Consider the following 25,906-nt stretch of genomic DNA (forward strand, 5'->3'; position numbering starts at 1 on the left):
GAAATTATACCATTTCAAAGAACCTTCTTGTATTTAGTTAAATCTATGTATGTAGGTCTTGCTGTGGTGACTTAAAAGTTACAAACTTTGCTGGCATGGAACGATTGTCTGGTCTTATTACAGTTGTTTTATTAATGTATCTTTGACAGGTCGTGAAAATAGAGATATGGATGTTTTGATATTCGATGAAGTTTTAGACAATATGGCTCGTGTCGATCGTGTATTGACAGTTCCTGGTGGTTCTCTATTGATGGCTGGACGCAGTGGTGTAGGCAGACGTACGGCTATTACTCTCATATCGCATATGCACCAGATGACCCTGTTTACTCCAAAAATGTCACGATCTTATAGCATGAAAAGCTTCAAAAATGACCTAAAAACAGTAAGTGCCATCACTGAGAAAATCGAAGTAAAGTGTCAATCTAGTGGGACTGATCTGTAATTTGTTTATATCATTGGGATTTTGATAGAAGAAATAGAAGAAAACTCAAGATTACTTAATGGATCTTGCTTCAGTGCTATTCCAGAATTTATATAGCTCAATCTGCCATTTTTCCTCCAATATAACAACAAAACTGAGGACGATTCTGAGGATATTTATGGAAAGTGATCTGTACCTTTGTGATAATATTGAAATGCAATTGAATGATATTCTAAAGGTGATGCAGCAGACTGGAATTGATGGTGAACAAATGGTTTTGTTGTTAGAAGATCATCAATTCATAGAGCCACAGTTCCTGGAGTTGATTAACAGTTTACTGTCAGCTGGAGAAGTACCAGGATTATATACGCCTGAGGAGCTGGAACCTCTGTTACAACCACTACGAGACCAGGCTTCAGAGGCTGGATTCCGTGGAACTCTCATTAACTACTTTTCCTCACGTAAGTTAAACAGAAAACTGATATCTACGCAAAATTTGATGCCATGGACACTTAGTGTGGCAAAATCCAGGAACTCAATTCATCAGCAATTAACAGAATTGATTTACCGTATTCAGAGCTGCCAACTGTTCCTGATTTTCAGTACCGCTATTTTGTAATGAGAAATACCGATTTGATTTGGTTGATGCATACAGAAATATGGCTGAGGGTTGATTGCTGATTAATTAGGACGTTTTCTTTCATATTTCAATGAAATGTTAGTGAAAAAAATTTAATTTGTTATGATAGCATTTTCAAAGGTTGACAGCCCTGCATATACCATTTCTAGCCTCTCCCTCCTAATCAGGTTAAAATTATGCCTCAAGTCACATCCGATAATTTAGTCTAATTAATGAAAAAATGTTGGCTATAAGTACTACTTTACATTGTGTGTTATTGACATTCAGGTATACAGCAGAATCTGCATATTGTACTGATCATGGACTGTACGAATAAAATGTTCACACTGAATTGTGAAAGTAACCCTGCATTCTATAAACAATGCACTGTCCAATGGATTGATAGCTGGAGTCGGGCGAGTATGCATAAAGTACCGCTGATGTTACTGACGCAAGAACCCAAGGTCGAAGGCGCGCGGCTGCAAAAACAGAAAGAGAAGCGCCGTCTGTCCGGCGGAGAGGAACTATTGAAGAGTTTCCTGCACGTACACGAGACGTCGACGCAATTTGACGCGACTCCCAGACGATACATGGCATTCCTTCACACTTATCTGAATGTTTACAATAAAAAGAAAGAAGGAGTAGAAAAGCGACAGCATCATTTACAGGTAACGTATCATCTGAGCTGAATAAAAATATTCCCATATTTAAATGAATTATTTACAATTTTCTCCGTTGTTGAAAGTTTAATATGAGTCATAATGCTTTTTCTTTGATTTACATTTGAGTTGCCTCATGATCTGAGGCAAGAGGAAGTCTATTGTACTTGAAAGTCAGTGGCAGATGAGGATCTCAATAGTGCAGCTATGTTCTAGTATTTTTTGGACGTGATACATCGGTAGTTATTTTTTGTTTTAACGTATTGCAGGCTGGTGTGAGTAAACTGAATGAAGCTAAACAGCTTGTTGACGAGTTGAAGAGGAAAGCCGCCGAACAGCAGATACAGTTAGCTGAAAAACAGTCAGAAGCAGATGCCGCACTGAAAGAAATAGCGACCGCAATGCAAGTACGTATCTCATGTTTTCCCACAAAGCTATGCTGCATGTTTATCTACTGCAGTAAAAGTATAATACCACACTATCAATGATAAATCATACCGAGTAAACTGACGAATTAATCATCCATGATATGGTTGTTTCCACCATTGAAGATAGGATCAGGTAAAACAAGACGGGTTAACTTTCTAGGTTAACTTGTTTATTTAGAGTTCAAGCTTTTGCTAAGGACAGGTATATAAACTGTCTAATTTTGTAACTTGCTTATACAGTTGCTCATTTGTGAGCATTTTTGGGTTTTGAAAGTTGCTCACATATTCTGCGATTTGCTCGCAAGTTAACATAGAAAGTACTATCCGTTTTGTTTTGCTATCCGTCTCATTTTGTCCTGTTACTAATTACAAAATCTAGACTGGTTCTGACTAAAGTCTGAATCATGAAAATACAAAATAACCCCTCTTGCCAGTCTCACAGTAAAACTTAAGATCAGGCAAATCCATTTTGGTCCTCTAGCTTATATAGCCTATTTGTAGTTTTAAAGAGAGGAAGTCTGGATGTGAATCCAAAACTTGGATGCAGTTTCACAAATTGAGATATGACATTGGGTTATAACTAAACTAAACTAATCGAAGATGAATTTACATTCAGTTGCTCAGGCATGACTTAAGAAAGATCAGTCTTAGCTAGTTTTGGTCCTATAACATATAACTTAAGGCCAAACTAACTCGTTGATATCATTCTCAAGAATAGAAACTTGTTTTCACTTACAGTAAAAACTTTGGACTCTGCAACCGTGTTGTCTCTAAAACTGTACTGTGGAAACAGATTTCTTTTCTAAAATATGTACAAATATGTGCTGTAGGAGTCTGATATAAATCTTGATATAAACATATACTGGTATGTGTTGTAGAATGCGAGTGAACAGAAATCTGAAATGGAAATGTTGAAAGGCAAAGCAGCTGAGGAGAATGTGAAATTGGAAAAGCGTAAAAAAGCAATCGACATTGAGATGGCAGATATTGAACCCTTGGTACAAGAAGCAAAGGCAGCAGTCGGAAGCATTAAAACAGAGTCTCTTTCGGAAATCCGATCTCTACGTGCTCCACCAGATGTAATACGAGATATCCTGGAAGGAGTCCTACGACTAATGGGTATATTTGATACATCTTGGGTTAGCATGAAAAGGTAAGGTTTTTGTATGAAAAAATCGCCTCTTCAAAGATCAAACTACCGGTATTATCTTAATATTCTAGCTGCAAATTATTCACTGCGGCCAAATTTACAATGTTTCACACTGCACACTTGTAAAAATTTGGTTGTTTCAATTCACGGGTGTCTTCGAATACCCCTCAACACAGCAGCAATTTTTTATGTTACTTGAAAGCAATAAACCCTCATGGAAATAATTTGACCGATTGATAGTATGATAGCCCCCGCCCTAAAATATCAGAGGTAAATCAAGCGTTGCCATCTGTCTGTAACCGCAAGAAAATTTCTGCATTTGTAGCTTTTTCATGTCAGAGTATTATTTGATGGTTTTTGTTTTACATAACCTTTCAAATAAAAAAAGAGTGTTTATATTTTTGAAAGCATTTTAATGTATCTGATTTTTTATTTTCCACTAGCTTTCTCGCTAAACGCGGTGTGAAGGAAGATATTCTGTGTTTCGATGCGAGAAAAATATCTCCAGAAATTCGATCGGGTGTCGAAGAACTGCTGAAGAAATGCAAGGATTCGTTCGAACCAAAGGTCAGCAGAACAGCTTGAACTCAAATCAGAATTCTATACGTTATGGAAATTCATCCCTGTTTAATTCTAGATATTCAACGACACATTTCAATGAATTACTGTGGTCTCACAAAGGAAATCCAGACTACATTTGTAGTGTCTTAAAATTTGTAGTGTCTTAAACAAGGGCGGATTTAACCCTTGAAAATATGAATGACCTTCCAGAAAATCTGGAAAAAACTTATTGTGAAGAAAATTTTAAAAAGACTAAAATGATTTCAAACGGGCCCTGATAAAGACCAGAAAAGTCCCTTTTTAGCCCACTTGGGACTTTTAGTCCCAGCGTTCACTTTACGTCCGTCGTCCGTCCGTAGACGTAATCCAGTTATTTTGGGAAGTTTTGAAGACGCTTCAATGTAGTGTCTGAATATTTGGGTTACACATGTATCTACCCTAGACACATCTTCAGCCCAAAAATTGGCCCTGTCAGATTCAAGATGGCCAACTGGCAGCCATAGTTGTCAAAATCAGCACTTATTACACATTTTTGAACTTTTTGAGGGAAATTTTGAAGACGCTTTGATCAATTACCTTGATCTTTCGTATGTATTTGGATGTTCTAAGGCCCATCAGCATTAGAAAAATTGGGTTGATATTGAGTTGGGTTGAATATTAAAAGTTAGATTGTTGAGCATTTGAAACCACTTCTCAAGTGGGCATGGTGTCCCTGGACCCCTAGTTATCCCAAATTTCATGGGAAGGTTACCAGGACCCCACCATTGTTTCGCTTGCAGCCCTCACATTACTTTGGCAAATCTGCCCTTTTCAAATTAAGTGCCCATTCCAATTTTCAGGTCCGCCCCTTCAAATAATCCTAGATCTGCCCTTGTTAAACTGTTTGAAGATGTGTTACTTACTATCTTTACTTAAAAAACTTTTGGATTTCCACCAACGTATTGTACATCGTATAAATACTTGAAGCTGCGCTGAATCTATTAGTATAAAACGGAGTGCTGAATTCATGTTGACCGCTATCTCCTCCGAGTGTGAAATGATTCACGGGCTGAGGTCTGCATTTAGTTGGCTGTTATAACGGCAGCTAAGTGGTAACTGCTTTTGAAGGCTATTGATGAAGCCTAAATTGGGTGAATTGGCAATTTTATGCCGTTTTTGGGGATTTTAGTGATGTAGTGTGACGTCATCTTGATCTACTAATGTAAACAAACGTAACGAGCAGAATAGTACAACATTTGCTGTCGAATTAACAAGTAGGCTTTTTATATATTACCGATACAACATATAAAATTTTCATATGAGAAAACTTCAAAAGAAGAAATGAAATTGACGATGATTTTTCATTTGCTGTGCTGAATGAAAATTGCATGTCGATGCGCGGCGTCGTTTGCAGTATTTACTGCGGAGCTGTGATGATAGCGCCCTCGTTTTAACTTTATACTTGTGAAGCTCACCAAAAACAATGCCGTTAATCTTTAGATAAAGGATATTCTGTTAATTAAAAAAGATTTGTTAGAAAATATTTGATTTAAAATTAATTATACATATGCTCGGGATATAAATGACACAATATGACATCTGAGACACTTTTGATTTAACAAAACCTTATAATTTATTAGGAGGCTTATAATTTATAATGATTATATGTATTTCATTTCAAAATCTATTAGGCCTACTTAAAATGTGTTACGTATTTACCTTCTCTTCCTTGTATAAACAACCGTTTGTCATTTGAAATCTAATTACCTTATACTTTTATAACATGCATTTCTTTAATGTCAAGTATAAGCTGATAGAGCACCTTACTAAACCAATGTATGGTCTAGTATGGTGGATATGATTAACTCCTTCAATTCACTAACTTCTGCGCTGGATCTAACAGTGCCCATGGGCACCTTGTTCTTTTTTTCAGGTAGCTAAACGTGCCTCAGCAGCTGCTGCCCCGTTAGCCGCTTGGGTGAAAGCTAACGTCCAATATTCTTACGTATTGGAACGTATTGAACCTCTTGAAACTGAACAAACGCAACTTAAAAAGTATGTTGACAAGTAAAAGTTAACCTGAATGAATTAAGAGGCTTTCGCTTTGGTATTTGGTGCATGTATGTGATAACAGAAAATTATTCATGTGCCTATGCTTAAACTTGTTCTAAAGTTTCATAATTTTATTACCGGTAATAATTTTAAGAAAATCTAATTGAACTTGTATAACCAACCAGTTATCAATGTTACTAATTCTAAAATGACAGCTTCAAAAATCCTTCAATCATAGGATTGAATCCACTCAAGCCATATCTTATTGGACCAAAGAAATTTGTCCAACTGAAGCGATATAGAGTTGGGTGGAATATACTTCAAATATTCAAATAAAGCGGTCTAACAGCCATATGCTGACAACATTTCATCATCTGACTATAGCCGCGATCACACGGAGACGATTTGGCCCGGGCCAAATTGGCACCGATCAGGCTCGGGCCAAATTTGGCCCGTGTCTAATTAGAGAGCGCGTTCACAAGCAAACCATTCGCTCGATACTCAACAATGCGCAAACAAAGCGAAGTGGATCATTTCCGGTGCTAGTTGTAATTCAAACGCAATCATTTGTCTGGTGCTAAAATTAGGCTCGGGCCTGGTCCGACGTTTTTGGTCGGGCCTAACAGACTCGGGCCCATTTGGCACCCGTGTGAACAGTTGTTCCGGGCCAAATTTGGCACGGGCAAAAATGCACATGTGATCGCGGCTTATATCTATATCTGTACTTGGATTTCTGATTTTAGAATCAAACATCCTGTTTCGTTCCTGGCAGGTGTGGTGGGTTTGTAAGGTACCCAAATGAAATGTAATGAAATAAAATCCACCAATCAAATGAATTGCAGGGACAATCACTATTTAAGAACACCATATTGGGGGTCAAACACAGGAAGGGAAATGAACAAATTTTGGCAATTTTTCAGCTCTGACAATAAAACGAGTTATTTAGCCATCACATGGCACATCATAAACCGTATTAAAGATTAGCTTGAATAACATTGAATAAATCCAAAATTCTTTTGTGTTTGTTGTGGTCATTTCCATCAGCATGGATGACACATCTTTACCAACCAATAAACAATGAAAACAAAACAATGATGACATAACGTAAAAGATCTAACTTGGTCAGAGTCTACAGTATAATGTTACCGGTGGTGATATGCATCATAAAAAAATCAGTTAATATGTATAAGTGCTGTACCCTGGTTTTTGCCAATATTCTTTGATATTGGATTGATCAACCAATGGTTTTACTATGCCTTTCCCAGAAGTGCACTACGCAAACAAAAATTTTCATGAAATACCTGCATTTGTTCAAATTTCAATGTACATTAATGGTTTAATGTTGTTGTTAGGAATCTCGCAAAGGCAGAGAGTCGAATGGAAAAATTGAGCAAAGCTCTCGATGATGTCGACCGTAAGGTGGCGAGTCTTCGCGATAAGTTTGAAAAGTTCACGACGGAAGCGGCTAAACTGAAACTGGAATTGGACAAAGCGAATGAAACGATCACAGCGGCCGAATCACTGGTTGGAAAACTCGACGGAGAATACCATCGTTGGAATTCACAGGTTTGTATATTTAGAGAATAAAAGAAATTGTCTCGCCGATGGAGCTGTAAGAGCACTAACGGTTTTTGGTGCTCTTGATATCCCAGCCGAAGAAGGTCCTTCCTAGCCAAAAGATCTGCTTTCTGTCTGGCTTTACTACCGTATGGCAAAGACAATGGCTGGACCAACTTCACCACTTAATCGCATCCTCGGCAACTACTGGTAGGCTCAAGACTTAGGGCATGGTGAAGTCATGCACAGCTCTTGCCATCTGTCGTGGACCTTGTCTATTAGATTCTTTTTTCCTAAAGGGTGGCTAAGTGGGAATCTTTTGATGAGCTTTGTGAATTTGTCTATGCTTAAATGAAATACATCAGTATGTTTATCTAGGTGGATGAATTGACATCCGAATTGAAAGAATTACCGATGCTGTCATTGCTGGCATCAGGGTTTATAACCTATCTGTCATCAGCTTCCGAAGATGTGAGGAAGAGTACACTGACTAACTGGATGGACGCCACAGGTGTTAAAGATTTCGATATGAGACGGTTTCTGTGCACTGAAAGTGAGCAGCTTATTTGGAAAGCTGAAGGTTTACCTTCTGATGATCTTTCTATGGAGAATGCTCTGGTTATATTGCAGGTTTGTTTTTCTTTAATGAATATTCTACTGTTATTTCAATTGAATATTTCCTGTGCAACTCAAAGTTGCCGAGTCTAGTTGCTTGTCTATGACTTAAGTCCAATACTGGTGTTTATAATCTTGATGAAACACTCTGACTACTTGTTGAAACGATGGTACGACAAAATTCCACTATACAGATAAAAAACTCATACTTGAGTTTATTTCGACGATTCGATAATATCCTAAAAAATTTAAACAAAATTTGTTGATTGATTAATGAAATCATTACTCATGTTAGAGGTAAACATATTCACAATAATTCATGTTTGTATATATTGCATGAAAGCTTGATGACCAAATTAAAATTGATAAATCGGTTAGTAAAAATGTAATAAGTGTAAATTAGTGAAATAGAGTAAAGTTGCACAATAATCTAAAATTTTCACTGAATTCACACCAGGTAATCATCACATTTGAAAATTAGATGATAGTGATATAGCATTCATTGCGTTGTATGTTCCAATGTTGAGTCAAATATTGAAGAAAACTGCTCTATCTTTTTTTCTCGTAAATGCGTAAAATAGTGTGATGGTATTCCGCCAGGGGTATGTAAGGGGTTTGAACGATCGAGCTCAGTTTCACAAAATAGTACAACGAATGAAAATAGATTTTATTAGATCAGTCGAATTAGTCAATTCAAATCATATATAACGCAGTCAGTTTTAGTATAAATCAGAGACCTTCATTTCCATTCATCAACTGAGATGGTACCTTGTGTTTGATAGAATCTAAATGAAGAGCTGATGCCGATCCAAACTGCAATGCTGTAATAGATAACATTCAAACATAAGCTAACGACGACTGTAGGCATGTAGAACATGCAACGATTTTCTTTGTTTCATGACTCTCATCTAAAACGAGAGGCATTGCTCAGCAAAACCAACAGTATTGGTTTCGTAAAAAAGTGTTTTGATTGCAGTGTGTGATGTCAAGAGTCACTAAATGAAAAAAATTCACTGTTAGCCATTCTATGTCAGCAGATGCATCCGCTGTTTAAGCTGTCCGTCCACATTACCTTTATGAGGTACTGACCCCAGCTACTGAACTATTAATCTTCTAAGACTATCAACAGCAAACGTCTGAAGTTTTATGATAAGCTTATCATAGCGACAACACATGCCTTAGTGAGGTATCTCATTAGCCGCGATAGTATGAGCGGTTTTTGGCCCAGAACAACTGTTTACACAGTTGCCAAATGGGCCTGTGCATTGGCCCAACTAAAAACATCGGACCAGGCCCGAGTCAAATTTTAGCACAGGCCCAATTATTGCGTATGAATTGCTACAGGTTCCGGAAGTGACTCACTTTGCTTTGTTTAAGCATTGTCTGGAGTGAGGTGTTTACGTGTGAACACACACCTCTAATTAAGCACAGGCCAAATTTGACTAGTTTAGCTTGGGCTAAATCATCTACGTGTGGTCACGGCTATAGGCTTGGTGTTGGATTTTTGATGTGAGAGAGTCAGGCTGTAATGAAGCACTGACATATTAACCATTCAGTGACAATGAGCGCATCGCATTGAAATCACTGCCATATGCTTATACCAATTTAGCCTGGGCTCACTTAATCTGAATACCAGACGATGTATGGGTTCCCCTACAACAATTTCGTTTAGGAACAACGGCTAGGTACTAGACTATGGCTCACTTAGTACAACCAAAAACGTTAAACAGGCCAGTGCTAAAATATCGTTGAATTTCTATGAACCCTTTACGGTCCATAGCCTTGAATCGAATCCTGAGCTGAAATTTTCATCGAGGGTATTTTGTGAAACCGGGTCGATGCATGTCTTTTATTGATCTATTACCATCTATTGCTTTCATTTCATATCCAAAAACCTTTGAGAATTATTTTGCGGTGAAAATCTCTTGCTTCTTTCCGGTTTGAATTGGAATCCTAGAATTCTAGATTTGTGTGTTTTATTTTCACTGCTGCATTCACGATCCGAAATTTGTATAGATAGGAATAACTTTATTCTCACTTCTGTACCGGTGCACATTCTGTTATGTTGTGTTTTTATTTTCAAAGCCTTCAATCCTGAAGTTATCTGTCAACTTGTTAACGTGTTAGCAAAAATTTGTACCAATTTTTTATGCCGTAAAAACCGTTACAATAATGTTCGTATACAGTACACCTCGCATAAGTCTTAAATCGCATAAGTCATAAATTTTCAAAATTTCTGCTTCTCAGACTCATTCTAAGACAACCTAAAGACTCAAAATTCAAATGTGTCTGTGTCTGAATTTAAACTGACTGTTTTATCCTTTAAATCCTTGATATAAGTAATAAACTTTTTAATTCCGAAAGTTCTGCGTGTGTTTTATGGTCATCCGCGCACGTGGCATGAAGCGTGGCCACGTGGGTATAACCATGGTCGTATAAATTAGATTATATTTCCATGGTATAACAAAGGTTTAAACGAAATAACCCGCTATCAGGAGGCGCCACGTTGGCCTAATCACAAATGTGATTGCTGCTCCTGCCTACAGACAATACCGATGCTTTTGTGAGGTAAGATAACGTACGTTTTTTGATAATTGCAACGAAAAAATTTGCGAAAAAGGAGGGGCGCGCCGGTGGCGCCTCCCATGGATCCGCCACTGTAATCTATATCAAATCATTTATTGTCGACAATATTAAGCACACGTGTGTTATTTCTAAGGCGTCAATAAACTTTCAACTTAGTTTTCCTGCGTATCTTTGTTTTCAATGATTGATTTCGATGTTTATATGCATTTAATTCAGAGTTGTCAGCGCCCGTTTCTCGTCGACCCGTCATCAAGAGCCACGGAATGGTTGAAAACTCATTTGAAAGACAATCGCATCGAGATTGTCAATCAACAGGTAAAATGCGAACAAGTGATTCAAAAATATTGCAGGATCGTTGCGCGTTCTCGAGTCTTGCATGGTCCACTGCACTTATGCTTGCTTATAGGAAACTACTGTGGAAGCTTAATGATGAGGCAAAAGATTTGTTTTCATCATTATCTTATGTACTCAAAGACATTATGAAATTTGGTTATTTTTATCAGAGTAGAAGAGCACTGTGGAAAGTAATACCCTCCCAGAAAAACCAACCATCCTTGAATATACTATATCCTTGTTATAAAGAAAACAGTGATTCTGAAAATGTTGTTGACCCTGATAAGAACAGCTGTATTTCTTCCTGGAATACTCATGAAAGTTTCATGTCAAAGATTCAGAATTTCACTGCCTTAACTACTGCGCTCTCTAATCAATTTCAAATTGAATCATATCTGACTTACTGCTTACCACTACACTTTTAGCATAGTTTTACTATTCTCTTTAGAGCTCAATTAATCTAGATATATCAAAACTATGCTCAAAAGCCGATTCATTTCTTGTTCAATCTCAAATAAGCTACTATTATTTTTGATGCCAAATCACTCTGATTTGTGTTGGAAACCACCCCTTAAAAGAAATGACTGGTAGGCAATTCTCTTGAAGCTCGTCGGGTATCAGGATGGATTTTTCGTGACGGAGTACTGGAAGAGGATCATGCAGAACCATTTTGTAATAGTGTAAAATAATTTTGATTATTTCAGGACGCTAATTTTACAACAGCGTTAGAGCTTGCGGTCAGATTTGGAAAAACTCTTCTCATTCAAGAGATGGATGAAGTGGAACCTATTCTTTACCCGCTCCTTCGAGGAGATCTAATTTCTCAAGGTAATGATATATGAACACTTGTTATATGAACACTTAATAGTTTTGTTTACTCAAAACACTTGTTTAGTGATTTATGTGAACACGTATTGAATGAAAAAAAAATTAAAATGATTTGGATTATGTACCTATGTTAATATTTGACTCAATTGGCAGCAATTCCCTTTTGAAACTGATTTGATATTCGGTAGTTGAAGTTTATTCAATGTTAACAGCAAAACAATTCTTATATTATACATAATATGCGACAGATGAAATCTAAGTAACAGTTGCCTGGGCAGATCTAGTTGTAAATATCAATTCTAGAATCACCCGGTCCCGAAGCAACCGGACTTAGTGTCATGTCATTCTACTTTCGATTTTCCCCATGATCTACAAATTGGGTGCACTATGACGTCATTTAGTCCAAGTGGGCTAAAAATTACAAGCTATGATTTTTCGTTTCAGGTCCCAGATGGGCTTAAAATGACGAGCTATGATTATTCATTTCAGGTCCCAGATTCGTCGTTCAAATCGGGGATAAAATCATCGACTACAACGAAGATTTCCGTCTGTTTATGTGTACGAGAAATCCGAGCCCAGAGATTCCGCCCGACGCTATGTCGGTTATAACCGAAGTGAATTTTACTACTACCCGTGCTGGTCTCACTGGACAGGTATGAAAACAACAGTAAAGTTGAACTTGGTTATCATTGTAGTTATTTTTCATTGAAGAATGGGAGGCAATTGTCTGGGGTAGGGGGAGTTGTAGTTGTTCCACTTGAAAATTTAGCCATTGGTTTGATCTTTGATATTTACAGTACATGTATACATTAAAGCATGAAAAATATGATGCTTAATCCAGATATCTCTATGAATGTGGATTAATTTCATCAGTCGGTTTTACAGGAAAATTAGAGATGTGAAGATTTATTAGATAAAACTAGCTTCAGGATTTAACCCTATGAGAAAGTTCAATTGATATCATATTGACCTGAATTGAACTTTTAAAAAATACTTAGTATCAAATTCTCTCATTAGCCATAAATCTAGCAAACTCTAGAAAAATTGGTTATTTGAATGTCCCAATAATGGAGTTCTTAATTGTATCCATTTTCTGATTCATACATAAATGATAAATGTATAGAAATGCACTATTTGCAGAGTTTATAGATTTTTATCGATTTCTTCAGTTTTTGGTTTAAGTTTGACTCTTAAAAACTTCATTCATTCATTCTTTTAGAGCAGGTAAAATTCGCTTGTTTCAAATATTATAAGCCCTAGAGGCAAATTCAAAATTGAAGTTCAAATACAGAACTTGGCCTTTGTAAAAAATTCTTGGTCTCCCCGATTCACCAGAGCTCCCGCAGGTTTTTCTTTAAAACTCATCTTCCATCTGGCTCGAGGGACCAGAATGTAAAGAGAAATTCTTGGTTCACAAGAGTCGAAGACAAGACTGACAAGAAACAAGAAACAAGAAACTTGTATTTTCGGAACTGACTGTACATTCTTTATTACAGATTATTGTTAAAATTTCATTTTCAACAGTCTTGAAAATTAATTAAAATGTATTCCTTTGCTGCAGATTTGATTAGTTCATCAGGTTAATTGATTTATTCAATGCTTTTCTCCATAGTTGTTGGCAAACACAATTCAAAATGAAAAACCAGAACTTGAAGTGAGAAAAACGGAATTACTGAAACAAGAAGAAGATTTGAAAATTCAGCTTGCTCAAATGGAAGAGTCTCTTTTGGAGGTATGGCAAAATCTAGAATCTAAAGTGTCAATCAGCTGTATGACAAATTGGTTGATTCAAGTGTTTGAAATTGAAGTCAATTTCTTCAAGAATAGTTGCACATTTTTCACTTACATTTTCCATGATTCTGACTGTGATAAAAAGATGACTTTTTGCCATTCCTTCAACGCAGTGTAAAATTGATCCAGATTGTGGAACTGATTTCTGAAAATTGACAGACCTTTTCACTTTCACTGTGATCAGAGGTCAGCAGGACTGATGGGTTAGGAAGTTCTCCGTTGTTGTCCATTTGTCTGTCAATTTTTACTTTAAATCACTACAGGTCCTACAGTTTTTATCAGATCAAAATGAAACGTAGTACCAATAATCTTTGGGCCATGACCTAAGGGCCGTCTATATTATCATGTCCGGATTGATATCTGGATGATCCGGTGATTTCAGTGAAAAAGAGTACAATCAGAGAACGACTGTACTATCACTTGAAAGACTGGTTGCTGAGCCTATACTGGTTGCCCATTAATGCTATGCTGAACATGTATCTTGTTACCCGCACGGCTCCACTCTGCTACTAGACCACCTCGGACTCCGGATGATCACCTGATTGATAAAAGAGTGAAATTGGAGACATCAGGACGTGTCGTGATTGATAATAAGGGTCAGGAACATGGAGCTGTTTTTTTATTTGTAAATTGGCCCCTTTGCTGTTCTTGAATTTGATCCCTTAGAGGTACCCTTAATTATGGGGCCATTAGATAAATGAAGAATAATGAAGTCCACAAAACACGGCATAGCATAGTAGATCTCAGCTGAGAGGCTGCTTATTCAGATACTTCTACAATTACCATATGTCCATTGCGTAAAGCCTATTCTTCAGAATCAAACTATAAAAGTAAGCTTTCATCTTGATACTCACAAATTTATGCATCATCTACAAATCATCTGAAATCGAATAATGTGAACCTGTTAGCTACTGTAATCGAGAAAATGGATCGAACAATTCAATATTTTGGTTTGGCTGGCTTTTTGATTAATCGAAATTATCTTTCAGGAACTCGCGAATGCCCAGGGAAATATTCTCGACAACAAGGAGCTGATCGAATCGTTGAACAAAACAAAAGTTAGCAGCATCACAATATCCGAGTCATTGTCAGAATCGGTTCGTCTGCAGTCATCTCTCGACCAAGAGCGTAATACCTATTTGCCTCTTGCTGAAAACGGTAGTCGACTGTATTTCGTGATCATGGATTTGTGTAAGCTGAACAACATGTACAGATTCAGTCTGGCGTCTTTCCTGCGACTTTTCCAAAGATCTCTTAATGCTCGACAGGTACGTCCGCAATCAATGAGAATATTGTCGATGATGTAAATCCGTACCAAGGCCATAAACGCATTCATGACTTAACCCTATACAGTTTCGAACCACTGGTTAAGCTATTTCTGCCAAAAATCGGTATCAATTCAGTTGCCATTTGGTATCTTTTCATGAGAACTAATACGTCTAACCAAAGAAATTTGTAAGACGAACTATAATTTAGTTTTTAGCATGTACTGGGTAGATAAGTGGCAGCACTGACCTGTATCAAAAGTTTTGAATCAGCAGAATTCTACATAACCCATCTACATTAGGCGCGATCACATGGAGACGAGTTGACCCAGACTAAATAGGCACGGATCGAGTCAAATTTTGGCCTGTGCCTAATTAGAGAGCGCGTTCATTTGTAAACCACTCACTCGTTATTACTAAATAAAGTGAAGTGAGTCACTTCTGGAATTCACACGCAATTATTGATCCGTGCTTAAGTTTGGCTCGGGCTTGGTCCAACATTTTTGATGGGGCCAAATTTACTCACAGTCACTGGCCCATTTGGGCCAAGCCAAAAGCACTCGTGTGATCGCAGCTATAACCGGTGGGGTATTATATGGTATTATGTTATTTACCTTGTTCACTTTATGCCATATGATATAGAAAAAGATTCTAAAGGTTTAACTTTAAATGGGTTTTTGTCTGAAGATTGATTCATCGAAGCTAAATGGCAAAGGCTGTTCTTTAGACTTAAGTCAGGATTGCACAACCGATCCAGATAGTAAAGTGTGAAATTCAAGAAGTCCCTCAATCAAAAATGAATGTGTACTGATAAATCAAACCTTACAGCAAAACTTTTCACAGCTATCATTTTGTTGAAAATTTTTGCTATTTCCCTCCTAAATAATTGATATATCAATAAGTAGTTTCAAGTACTGTCGTATAACTATAAGTAAAATCTATTAACAGCTATTCCTGAAGTATGAATTTTGTACCGGTGTCTAACTAATCACTGTATGGAAAGTTCTTGAAGCAACATTATGTATATATACATCCTGTCGCATCATTTCTTGTAAATGGAAACATTGAAGAAAAGTTATTGAGTCTGTGTGAGTTTGCATGATGTGTATTAAACATGTAGTCGTCTTCATTCAGTGTCGCGGTTCTAGCCAAAATTCTCACTGACCTCATATTCCAACGGACTTATCAAATGATAATGCTTTAATCCTCATAGCAGTTTTAACTTTTCAATATAATACGCAGAACACTAGGAATGGATGTTGTTTTATGCTAACCAATGCTTAATGCCGGTATCAATCTGCAGCTCTGAACAGCCCCCATCAGACAATTGATATAGTAGTGTTAATTCACTCTCGACAATCACTTTTGGTAACTGTGGTGATATGATTCTTTATGTCTGGCATTGCTAGTCCATTTGTTAGTTCATCTTCGATTCAAAGTGCCTGTGGTGAAGTACTGAACACATGCGAAACCTCAATGACAAAGATAGAAATATAATCCAGTAGAATGGTAATAAAGAAAGTATCAAATGTAGGGTTGGATTCAGGCTGCCAATTGTTTCCTACATTGAGCATGAATACCGGGTACCAAAGTGTCAAATTCAGTTTGATGGAACGGCTGCATTCAAGAGCCCCCTCTCCGGTCCCCCGATGTTTGTTAAGCATGATGTAGTGATGTAGCTTTGTAAATCTATTATATTTCTAGGAGGATGGTACTTTATTAGGGGTAAGAGAGATGAGTGTGCTCTGCCGGTGACATGTATTATGTTTTGCCCCTCACACACACACACACACACACACACACACACACTCACGTACACAGAAATACACATTAACAACTACATAGCACTGTGTGATTCAGTTATTTGAAATTCTTTGCGTCAAATCAGGGATGTCCTATAATAAATAATGCCACTTGACAGTCATTTGTTGAAAATTTTGAAAGGATAATTGAAAATGTTTTTCCTTGGATTGAAAATTGTCCACGCAATACTTTAAAATCACTTCTATATTGTGTTCTTTTTCAAATTAGTATCACATTATATTTAATATGCATGTGTTTTTTATGTGTTTTTGTAGTTTTTGTCAAACATCAATTAAAATTGACGGACATCACTGAATAGATGCGCAGAATGCATAGATTCCTGTATAATGTTATAAAAGAATGAATCCTAGAAAATCGTTGATAATCACATCAATTCTAATTTCTCATATATACATGTATATGTGTGTGTTCTGGCTGTAACAATGTTTCTAACTATCAAACAAAAAAGCAACAATGTTTTTTCTTTTGTGTTTCAGCCTTCAACTTGTTCAGTTTTAGTTTGGTGGATGTAGGATTTTTTTTATTTGCAGTGATCTATAATTGACTGTTTGTTTACTTTATATATTGCACGCCAGCATCAAAATCTAACCCCCTTTTTTGTTCTCAGCAATTGTGGTGGATTTGTAAGGGACACCAAATAAGTGTCAAATCAAATTAATCAATCAAATAAGAGGTAATATCTTCCTTATTTTGAGATTACAAAAAAACTAACCTGGCGAAGCTGATTTCCGTCCTATAACCAATTAAAACAAAATCATGATTAATACATGTGTATAGAATATTCACTTTGGACCTGATCAAAATTCAATTCATTTTCAATTTACTTTCATCTTGAATTTTGACCTTCCACGTCCGGTAAATCATGTCGCTAGATGAACTCGCATCAATCTTCGAAGTTGATATAGCCTATGTAGGACGATTTTTAGCCCAGTTTAGGTGAAGCCCCAGCGGGCTGTTGCGTTTGCTTGTTGTCCATCTGTTCATCCAGCTGTTGGTTCATCCCATATTGAATATTGAAATTGTGCGATTGTCGAGCATTTCAAACCATTTCGCAGGTGGGCGTGGTATCCCTGGATCACTAGTTATTTTCTATTCATAGAATTTGTTGTCTTGCACTTGCTTACCATAAGTAGAATCCCTGATTGGCACATTCGACTACGATGTCCTCATTATTAACATTCCGTTTGCAGGATGGTGCTGGTACTGAAATGAGAATCAAAGCTTTGATAAATGAGCTTCAGTTCCTCGTGTACGAATATGTCTGTCGGTCATTGTTTAAAGCCGATCGGTTGATGTTTGCGTTGCACATGGTACACGGCATGTATCCTGAACATTTCCTTGAAAATGTAAGTATCATTAGGGTTCATTTTTGATGTAGACAACCCTGGTATTTTTCATAAAACTAACAATGGTATGGCTAACAGTCAGTCTTGCCTCTTATTTTTGAACTGGAATATGTCACTTGGATCCCACTTCTAAATATTATCATTCACATCACCTAAAAAATATACTCAGTGACATTGACTTGTTTGGTAGTCTTCATTGAAAAATGTTTGGCTTAGAAAAAAAAAATCTGAAAGAGAATTTGCTTTTTGAGTATGATAGAATTTACCTTATTTTTACAAGGTAAATAACATGATATACATGTATATAAATGTCTTTTAGCTCCTCTGCTTAACAGGAATAATCAAAATTGACTAGATTCTTAATGTTTTGTGGGTTAGATAAGTTCACGGTAATGGATGTTATAACAGCTTTTTAAAACATGAAGCCTTTCTTGTTATTGCGTATGTATGTTTTTCATAGGAATGGGAATGTTTTACTGGTTTGATTGTATCTGATGTGAAACATGACAGTCAGAAGTTGACCCGTGATTTTCCTAGTTGGATTGATCAGGAACGAGCCCATGCTGTTGCCATGCTGAAGGTAACTGAAATTGGTATATAGGGTTCATATAAAAATGGAGGTGTAATCTTGTATCAGCGCATCACTCAGACAGTTGCTTTGAATTTCGTCATGAATGAATTCAAATTAGATTTGAGTTCTATGCTATGCTGTTAAGGACATTGAAAGATTTCTTGTTATCAAGAATTTCATATGCGTGGGTGCCGGTTATGTGTTTTGCTTACAGTCCAATAGCAAATAAATAATGAATTCAGTTTGGATACCAGTGGCATGATTCTAGTTGACTAAAGCCACAATCACACGGAGACGATTTGGGGTTGGCCAAATTGGCACGGATCAGGCCCGAGTTTGACCCATCCAAATAAGAGAGCCCGTTCACACGAACCAGTTGCAATTAACAGGCAATAATTTAACCTGTGCTAGAATTCTGCTCGCACCTGGTCCGACGTTTATGATCAGGCCAAAAACACTGGTGCGATCAGGGCTAATGCTATGTTCAAATGACTTATAGGATACCTCTGACTTGAATTACAGGGTGCATTCACTTGCATTTTTCATGAAGTATTCATTGAGCACAAACATACATATCTTTGGGTTATATGAAATATAAACATTTCTAAACATACTAGATCAAGCCCTTAATGATAATTGGTCCTTTTCAAGTATCTTAAGTTAAACTCAATATTGAAAGCAAAAGTGTCTCAGATTTGACTAAGGTATAGAAAACTAAGAGAAAACAATGATCTTTTTTTCAGTCAACATTCCCAGAACTGTATCAGATTCTAACTCTCACTGATTCTGACATGTGGATGACGTTCTCTCGAAGTAGCCAGTGCGAACAGGACTTCCCAACTGCTATTCTGAAAAAGACAACACCATTCCAGCGGGTTTTGGTTGTACAGGCCATTCGCCCGGATCGCTTACAGAGTGCAATGACCCAGTTTGCCTGTAAAATTCTAGGTAGATTTCTATCCGATATTGTTGCGACATTTAATGTCGAAAGTATGATTCCAAAAATGGAATTTCAGGGTACTTTCTAACCAGATGGTGTTTTCCTTTAATCTAATTGTGCCATTTTTATGTTCATAACAATTCAAACATTCCTTAAATCGATTACTACACAGCAGCCAAATGATCTCATTGATCCAGGCTTCAGGGTTTCTTGCTTCCTCTTAGCCATATATCCTTGAACAATTGCGGGAAATTTAGCTACAAATTTCCTTTCGGGTATTGGGGGATATTTTTCCTAAATCATTTAATCAGTTCACTTATGATATTTCTGTTTAGATATGAAAGGATTGTCCCCTCCTTCGTTGAACCTGAAAAAATTGTTCCAACATGAAACGATTGCCAGCGAACCTGTTCTGATCATCATATCACCTGGTGCTGACCCCTCACAGGAGTTACAGGAACTAGCTACTGACTGTATTGGACAGGACAAGTATCACCAGGTAGTGGCCCTGTCATGCTTTGATGATTTCGTCAGTGTATGCTGACGCACCAAGATTTTTTAAAACGCGGGCAATACACGATTGATGCAATTTTCATCATATTTGGGTGAAACATAGCTCATTCGTAACAAGTTGACTGTAAACATGAAACCATCTCCTCTTTGCCAGATGGTAAAATGTATTGATATAAAACCCACGTTTAGATGAAATTATTGTAAGGATTTTCAACCCCAAATTTTGTTTTTCATTTCCATATCAGTCTTATCCAAGAAATGATTTGAATGCAGGTCGCTATGGGTCAAGGTCAGGCTGATATCGCCATGCAGTTGATGCGTGATTGCAGCAGAAATGGAGAATGGCTCTGTTTGAAGAATCTTCACCTTGTTACAGCTTGGTTACCTCTTCTTGAAAAGGTATATAATCCGATTTCCTAATCATTAGTTTACCCAATATTTGAAGGTATTCATTGGAAAACTAGATTTCAATCATAACTTCAATTAGGGAATCTATAGACTGTTGTATTTTTAACATTTATTTCATCAGGAATTGAACAGTTTGGAACCACATGCTGATTTCCGTCTGTGGTTAACTGCTGAGAGTCATCCAAAATTCCCCACTATACTCCTGCAGACAAGTCTTAAAGTTACTTACGAGGCCCCACCTGGTGTGAAGAAGAATTTACTGAGAACATATGATTCGTGGAGCCCCGAATTTATCAGCAAGAGTGGAAATATTGTGCGATCGCAGGCGCTCTTTGCGTTGGCCTGGTTCCACGCTGTCTGTCAGGAACGACGCAATTACATACCACAAGTGAGTTTTTTGTCATTAGATAATGCAGGAAATATGAATGAATTGCTCTGAGGTTGGTTGAACTAAAGAAAAAGTGGAAACTTGACCAATGATTAACATTGAAATGTCAACATTTCTACTTAACTGATATGAGTTATCAACAATTATATGATTTATAATCAAATCAAGTATTTTTCGTCAATCTTAACCATTTCAGTGCTGACTAATTAATACACCATAGTGCTGGAGATGATTTGAAAATTTTGAAAAATTCCACCCTAGTGTGTTAAAGAACGGGAATACCACGGTAGTGCGTCTACACTGCAGAGCAGTGTATCGTTAGTTACTAAATATTTCACTATGTTTGACAGGTGCTGCCATCTTTCAAAAGAGATAAAAACTAATTACTAATTAGATCATCGGTGTACTAGCAAAATCCATCACCGTTTTATACACGGCACTGCGGTGTAGATGCACTGAAAGGGTTAAGTGGTGTTATTTAGGGCCGTACATAGCCTGAGCAGGGAGGAGCAGTTGCCCGGAAGAAAGTTTGGGAAAAGTGCCCTTTTTGAAAGATTATTCAGGGATTCCCCGCGGATCCGCGGTTTCCTGCGGATTTCGGTATTGAAAAATATAAATTTTCCAAATAGTCCAAAAATTATGTAAAAGTATGGGGGGGGATCGATGATCTCACTCAATTGGTCCGGCGCGATCGGTAATCAGGTGAACCGTAAAAGCGTTCAGTGCCTGTTTTACTGAGTATCGTCACGTAAAAGTATCGCATTTCAATGCATATTCATTGCAACACAGTGATTTTGTATCTACATTTGTACTACGATGAGTGTGTATGTATTTTATTGATCGGTTGCAGACACGCGCGTGCGGCAACAGTAGTAATGTATGTAGGCCTACATCCTTCCCCGGCAGGGATTCGAACCTGATGGCATCGAGATTGCCACGGCACGAAACCCTGCCACAATCGACCGTGTGCGCAGATACATGCGCAGTTCAGATGATGTGATTTTTAGCTAATCAGAAATCCCGTTTTATTTTAGCCCGGGTTTTCCCATTTATAGTTCCTCCTTGAAATTTGCCTCAACGATTATACAACGAGCAATCTGATTGGTGCCGGCAGTTTTCGTTCGGATAGTGCGCATGTAACTGCGCACATGGTCGTCTATGGCAGGTGTTCATGCCGTGGCTGAGTGTAGCGATGCCATCAGGTTCGAGTCCCTGCAGAGGGAGGATGGCAGGCCTACTTACTGTTGCCGCGCGTGTGTGGCGAACGTCTTCGGATATTATACACTACTGGGTGATGATTTTTAGTGACCATTCATCGGCATATTTTTACTGCAATAATTCAGGGCTCGACCCGTAATGCATGAGATGCTGAATGTCATCGAATGAGCATGTACAACATTGGAACTAGCCATTGCCTTCCAAAATATAATAGTCGTTCATGGGTTCAAGATCGCTCTAAGTGCTCGGAAAACGCATTTAATTTCTAAAATTTTCTTGGGGGAGGACCCCCAAACCCCCCAAAATAGCTTTGCGCCTTAGGCGCTCGCTAGTGCTGACGGCTACGCTGTCAACTAATTTGCGTGTGTAACTCAAGAAAAAAAACCCGCGGATTTTACAGGTCGGCGGACTCATCCCTGATTATTGTTACAGCCAATACTTCACTAGGGACCGACAAGCATTTTATTGTAGGCCTAACAGTCGTTTTGATGCGAGGCAGATCTGTGCAAGTATCACTTCGAAAATGTATGGATGGAATATTTTAAAATTAACTTTTTTTGTGTTTCAGGGATGGACGAAATTTTATGAATTTTCATTTTCTGATCTACGAGCTGGGGCTGATATCATTGATAGGCTCTGTGCACATGCAGGTATGTAAATTTCATGCTGTAGAACTTTGTAACACCAATATTCGAAATCAAACAAATTTGTTATACATAAATATCTCAAATGATCTGGTGACAAGCCAATAGAAATTGGGTTCAAACTGTAGAAAACCCAAACTGTTTGGTCAAGGCAATAGTGCTGTCAACTTATTAATCAAAATCCCGGGCATATATCAATGTCTAAGTTATTGTGCATCACCTTCCTTGTTGACTTAGATTTTATTGAACATGGTACTGGCAGAAAAAAGCCATTGAATGAGTACAAGTCATCAACTGATGATGAGCAGGTTCATTCACTTAATCAATCATTAATAACCCCACATTACTATTCAGGCTACAAATCAGTGTCACTGTCTTTTCAATAATAGTTAAGAATTAAAATCGCCCAAAAGAAATTAAAACTCGAATTTTGTTTCGGAAACCAGTAGTTAAAGAGATGGCTATTTGATTCCCATTACTAGCACTGACCTGTGCTAATTAGTCAAATTCTCACCAGCACGAAATCAGTATCAGTTACAAAAAATCTATATTGATTTTCCACAATTAATATCCTTCACAAGAATTAAATCACCCAAAAGAAATTAAAACTCCAATTTTGTGTTAGAAACCAGTATTTAAAGAGGTGTCTATTTGATTCCCATTACTAGCACTGACGTGTGCTAATTAGACAAAATCTCACCAGCACGAAATCAGTATCAGTTACAGAAATTATTATATCTTAGCTGAAATCATACCGAATCTGCAGAAATCCATTTCCATGATTTCCTCCTGAACTCAAGTTGTGATTATGAACACCCACAGATCCCCACATATTTATGTGCTAGTGCTTCTTATCTGACAAGAACAGAAATATAAAGGGATCAGTGAGGGAAAAAAACTCCATTTAAAAAGTAGAACTTATGCCTTAAGTCCTGGTATCATTTGGTGCTAGTATCATAAGTAAACAAGCCCTCATATGATACAAGGAGAAATAGACGTTTAGGTTTACAAATGGCTACTCATTGGTATCAAACCTTTTAATCCAAATGAATCTTGCTAATGAGAGGTGTCTATAGAATCATTGTTACCAGCACTGACCTGTGCTAATTAGTCAATTTCTCACCAGCACAAAATTAGTACCAGTTACAAAAAATCTATATTCATTTTCCACAATTAATATCCATCACAATACTGGTTTTAGCTAATCCTCAAAATCTATGACATGAAATATCTCAAAAGTATTCCCAGCACAGGCCTGTGCTAGTAATATATGTTAAACTACCACTAGACATGTACCAGGGACACTAGATGAGGTATTGACGGATAACTGGAGGGTTGAGGACATTTTTTATCTAAAAGATATTGTGTTGAATTGAGTAAGTTAGTGTTATAGTTTGAGCATTGAATGAGTACTTCAAGTCATCAACTATCGATGAGAAATTAGAGTAAATGATTTAGATCCTCAATTCTGTAGTTGACTCAATCTTTTCAATAATGATAAAGAATTAAATCACCCAAAAGAAATTAAAACTCCAATTTTGTGTTAGAAACCAGTATTTAAAGAGGTGTCTATTTGATTCCCATTACTAGCACTGACCTGTGCTAATTAGTCAAAATCTCACCAGCACGAAATCAGTATCAGTTACAGAAATTATTATATCTTAGCTGAAATCATACCGAATCTGCAGAAATCCATTTCCATGATTTCCTCCTGAACTCAAATTGTGATTATGAACACCCACAGATCCCCACATATTTATATGCTAGTGTGTCTTATCTGACAAGAACAGAAATATGAAGGGATCAGTGAGGGAAGAAAATTCCATTTAAAAAGTAGAACTTATGCCTTTAGTCCTGGTATCATTTGGTGCTAGTATAAAAAAGTAAACAAGCCCTCATATGATACAAGGAGAAATAGACGTTTAGGTTCCCAAATGGCTACTCATTGGTATCAAACCTTTTAATCCAAATGAATGTTGCTAATGAGAGGTGTCTATAGAATCATTGTTACCAGCACTGACCTGTGCTAATTAGTCAATTTCTCACCAGCACAAAATTAGTACCAGTTACAAAAAATCTATATTCATTTTCCACAATTAATATCCATCACAAGACTGGTTTTAGCTAATCCTCAAAATCTCTGACATGAAATATCTCAAAAGTATTCCCAGCACAGGCCTGTGCTAGTAATATATGTTAAACTACCACTAGACATGTACCAGGGACACTAGATGAGGTATTGACGGATAACAGGAGGGTTGAGGACATTTTTTATCTAAAAGATATTGTGTTGAATTGAGTAAGTTAGTGTTATAGTTTGAGCATTGAATGAGTACTTCAAGTCATCAACTATCGATGAGAAATTAGAGTAAATGATTTAGATCCTCAATTCTGTAGTTGACTCAATCTTTTCAATAATGATAAAGAATTAAATCACCCAAAAGAAATTAAAACTCCAATTTTGTGTTAGAAACCAGTATTTAAAGAGGTGTCTATTTGATTCCCATTACTAGCACTGACCTGTGCTAATTAGTCAAAATCTCACCAGCACGAAATCAGTATCAGTTACAGAAATTATTATATCTTAGCTGAAATCATACCGAATCTGCAGAAATCCATTTCCATGATTTCCTCCTGAACTCAAGTTGTGATTATGAACACCCACAGATCCCCACATATTTATGTGCTAGTGCTTCTTATCTGACAAGAACAGAAATATGAAGGGATCAGTGAGGGAAAAAAACTCCATTTAAAAAGTAGAACTTATGCCTTAAGTCCTGGTATCATTTGGTGCTAGTATCATAAGTAAACAAGCCCTCATATGATACAAGGAGAAATAGACGTTTAGGTTTACAAATGGCTACTCATTGGTATCAAACCTTTTAATCCAAATGAATCTTGCTAATGAGAGGTGTCTATAGAATCATTGTTACCAGCACTGACCTGTGCTAATTAGTCAATTTCTCACCAGCACAAAATTAGTACCAGTTACAAAAAATCTATATTCATTTTCCACAATTAATATCCATCACAAGACTGGTTTTAGCTAATCCTCAAAATCTATGACATGAAATATCTCAAAAGTACTCCCAGCACAGGCCTGTGCTAGTAATATATGTTAAACTACCACTAGACATGTACCAGGAACACTAGATGAGGTATTGACTGATGAATGGAGGATTGAGGACATTTTTTATCTTAAAGACATTG

At 37.1% G+C, this 25,906-nt stretch overlaps 1 protein-coding gene across 1 annotated transcript in view; it reads left to right on the forward strand.

Moving 5' to 3' along the window:
* The window catches only part of LOC141905108 (cytoplasmic dynein 2 heavy chain 1-like), a 108,630-nt gene that overhangs the window by 45,147 nt on the left and 37,577 nt on the right, over positions 1–25,906 (forward strand). Inside the window, exons 46-67 of the mRNA XM_074793871.1 lie at positions 150–382; positions 660–882; positions 1,329–1,708; positions 1,969–2,106; positions 3,006–3,280; positions 3,721–3,844; positions 5,751–5,872; positions 7,222–7,435; positions 7,805–8,056; positions 8,623–8,643; positions 10,844–10,942; positions 11,665–11,788; positions 12,278–12,441; positions 13,401–13,520; positions 14,569–14,847; positions 17,859–18,014; positions 18,475–18,594; positions 19,329–19,533; positions 19,861–20,024; positions 20,312–20,437; positions 20,568–20,834; positions 22,621–22,690. Of these exons, the coding sequence (XP_074649972.1) occupies positions 150–382; positions 660–882; positions 1,329–1,708; positions 1,969–2,106; positions 3,006–3,280; positions 3,721–3,844; positions 5,751–5,872; positions 7,222–7,435; positions 7,805–8,056; positions 8,623–8,643; positions 10,844–10,942; positions 11,665–11,788; positions 12,278–12,441; positions 13,401–13,520; positions 14,569–14,847; positions 17,859–18,014; positions 18,475–18,594; positions 19,329–19,533; positions 19,861–20,024; positions 20,312–20,437; positions 20,568–20,834; positions 22,621–22,690 (3,876 nt within the window). The remainder of the gene's footprint in view (positions 1–149; positions 383–659; positions 883–1,328; positions 1,709–1,968; positions 2,107–3,005; positions 3,281–3,720; positions 3,845–5,750; positions 5,873–7,221; positions 7,436–7,804; positions 8,057–8,622; positions 8,644–10,843; positions 10,943–11,664; positions 11,789–12,277; positions 12,442–13,400; positions 13,521–14,568; positions 14,848–17,858; positions 18,015–18,474; positions 18,595–19,328; positions 19,534–19,860; positions 20,025–20,311; positions 20,438–20,567; positions 20,835–22,620; positions 22,691–25,906) is intronic.

Source organism: Tubulanus polymorphus, chromosome 5, assembly GCF_964204645.1.
Source record: "Tubulanus polymorphus chromosome 5, tnTubPoly1.2, whole genome shotgun sequence".
In the NCBI taxonomy this organism is placed as follows: domain Eukaryota; kingdom Metazoa; phylum Nemertea; class Palaeonemertea; order Tubulaniformes; family Tubulanidae; genus Tubulanus; species Tubulanus polymorphus.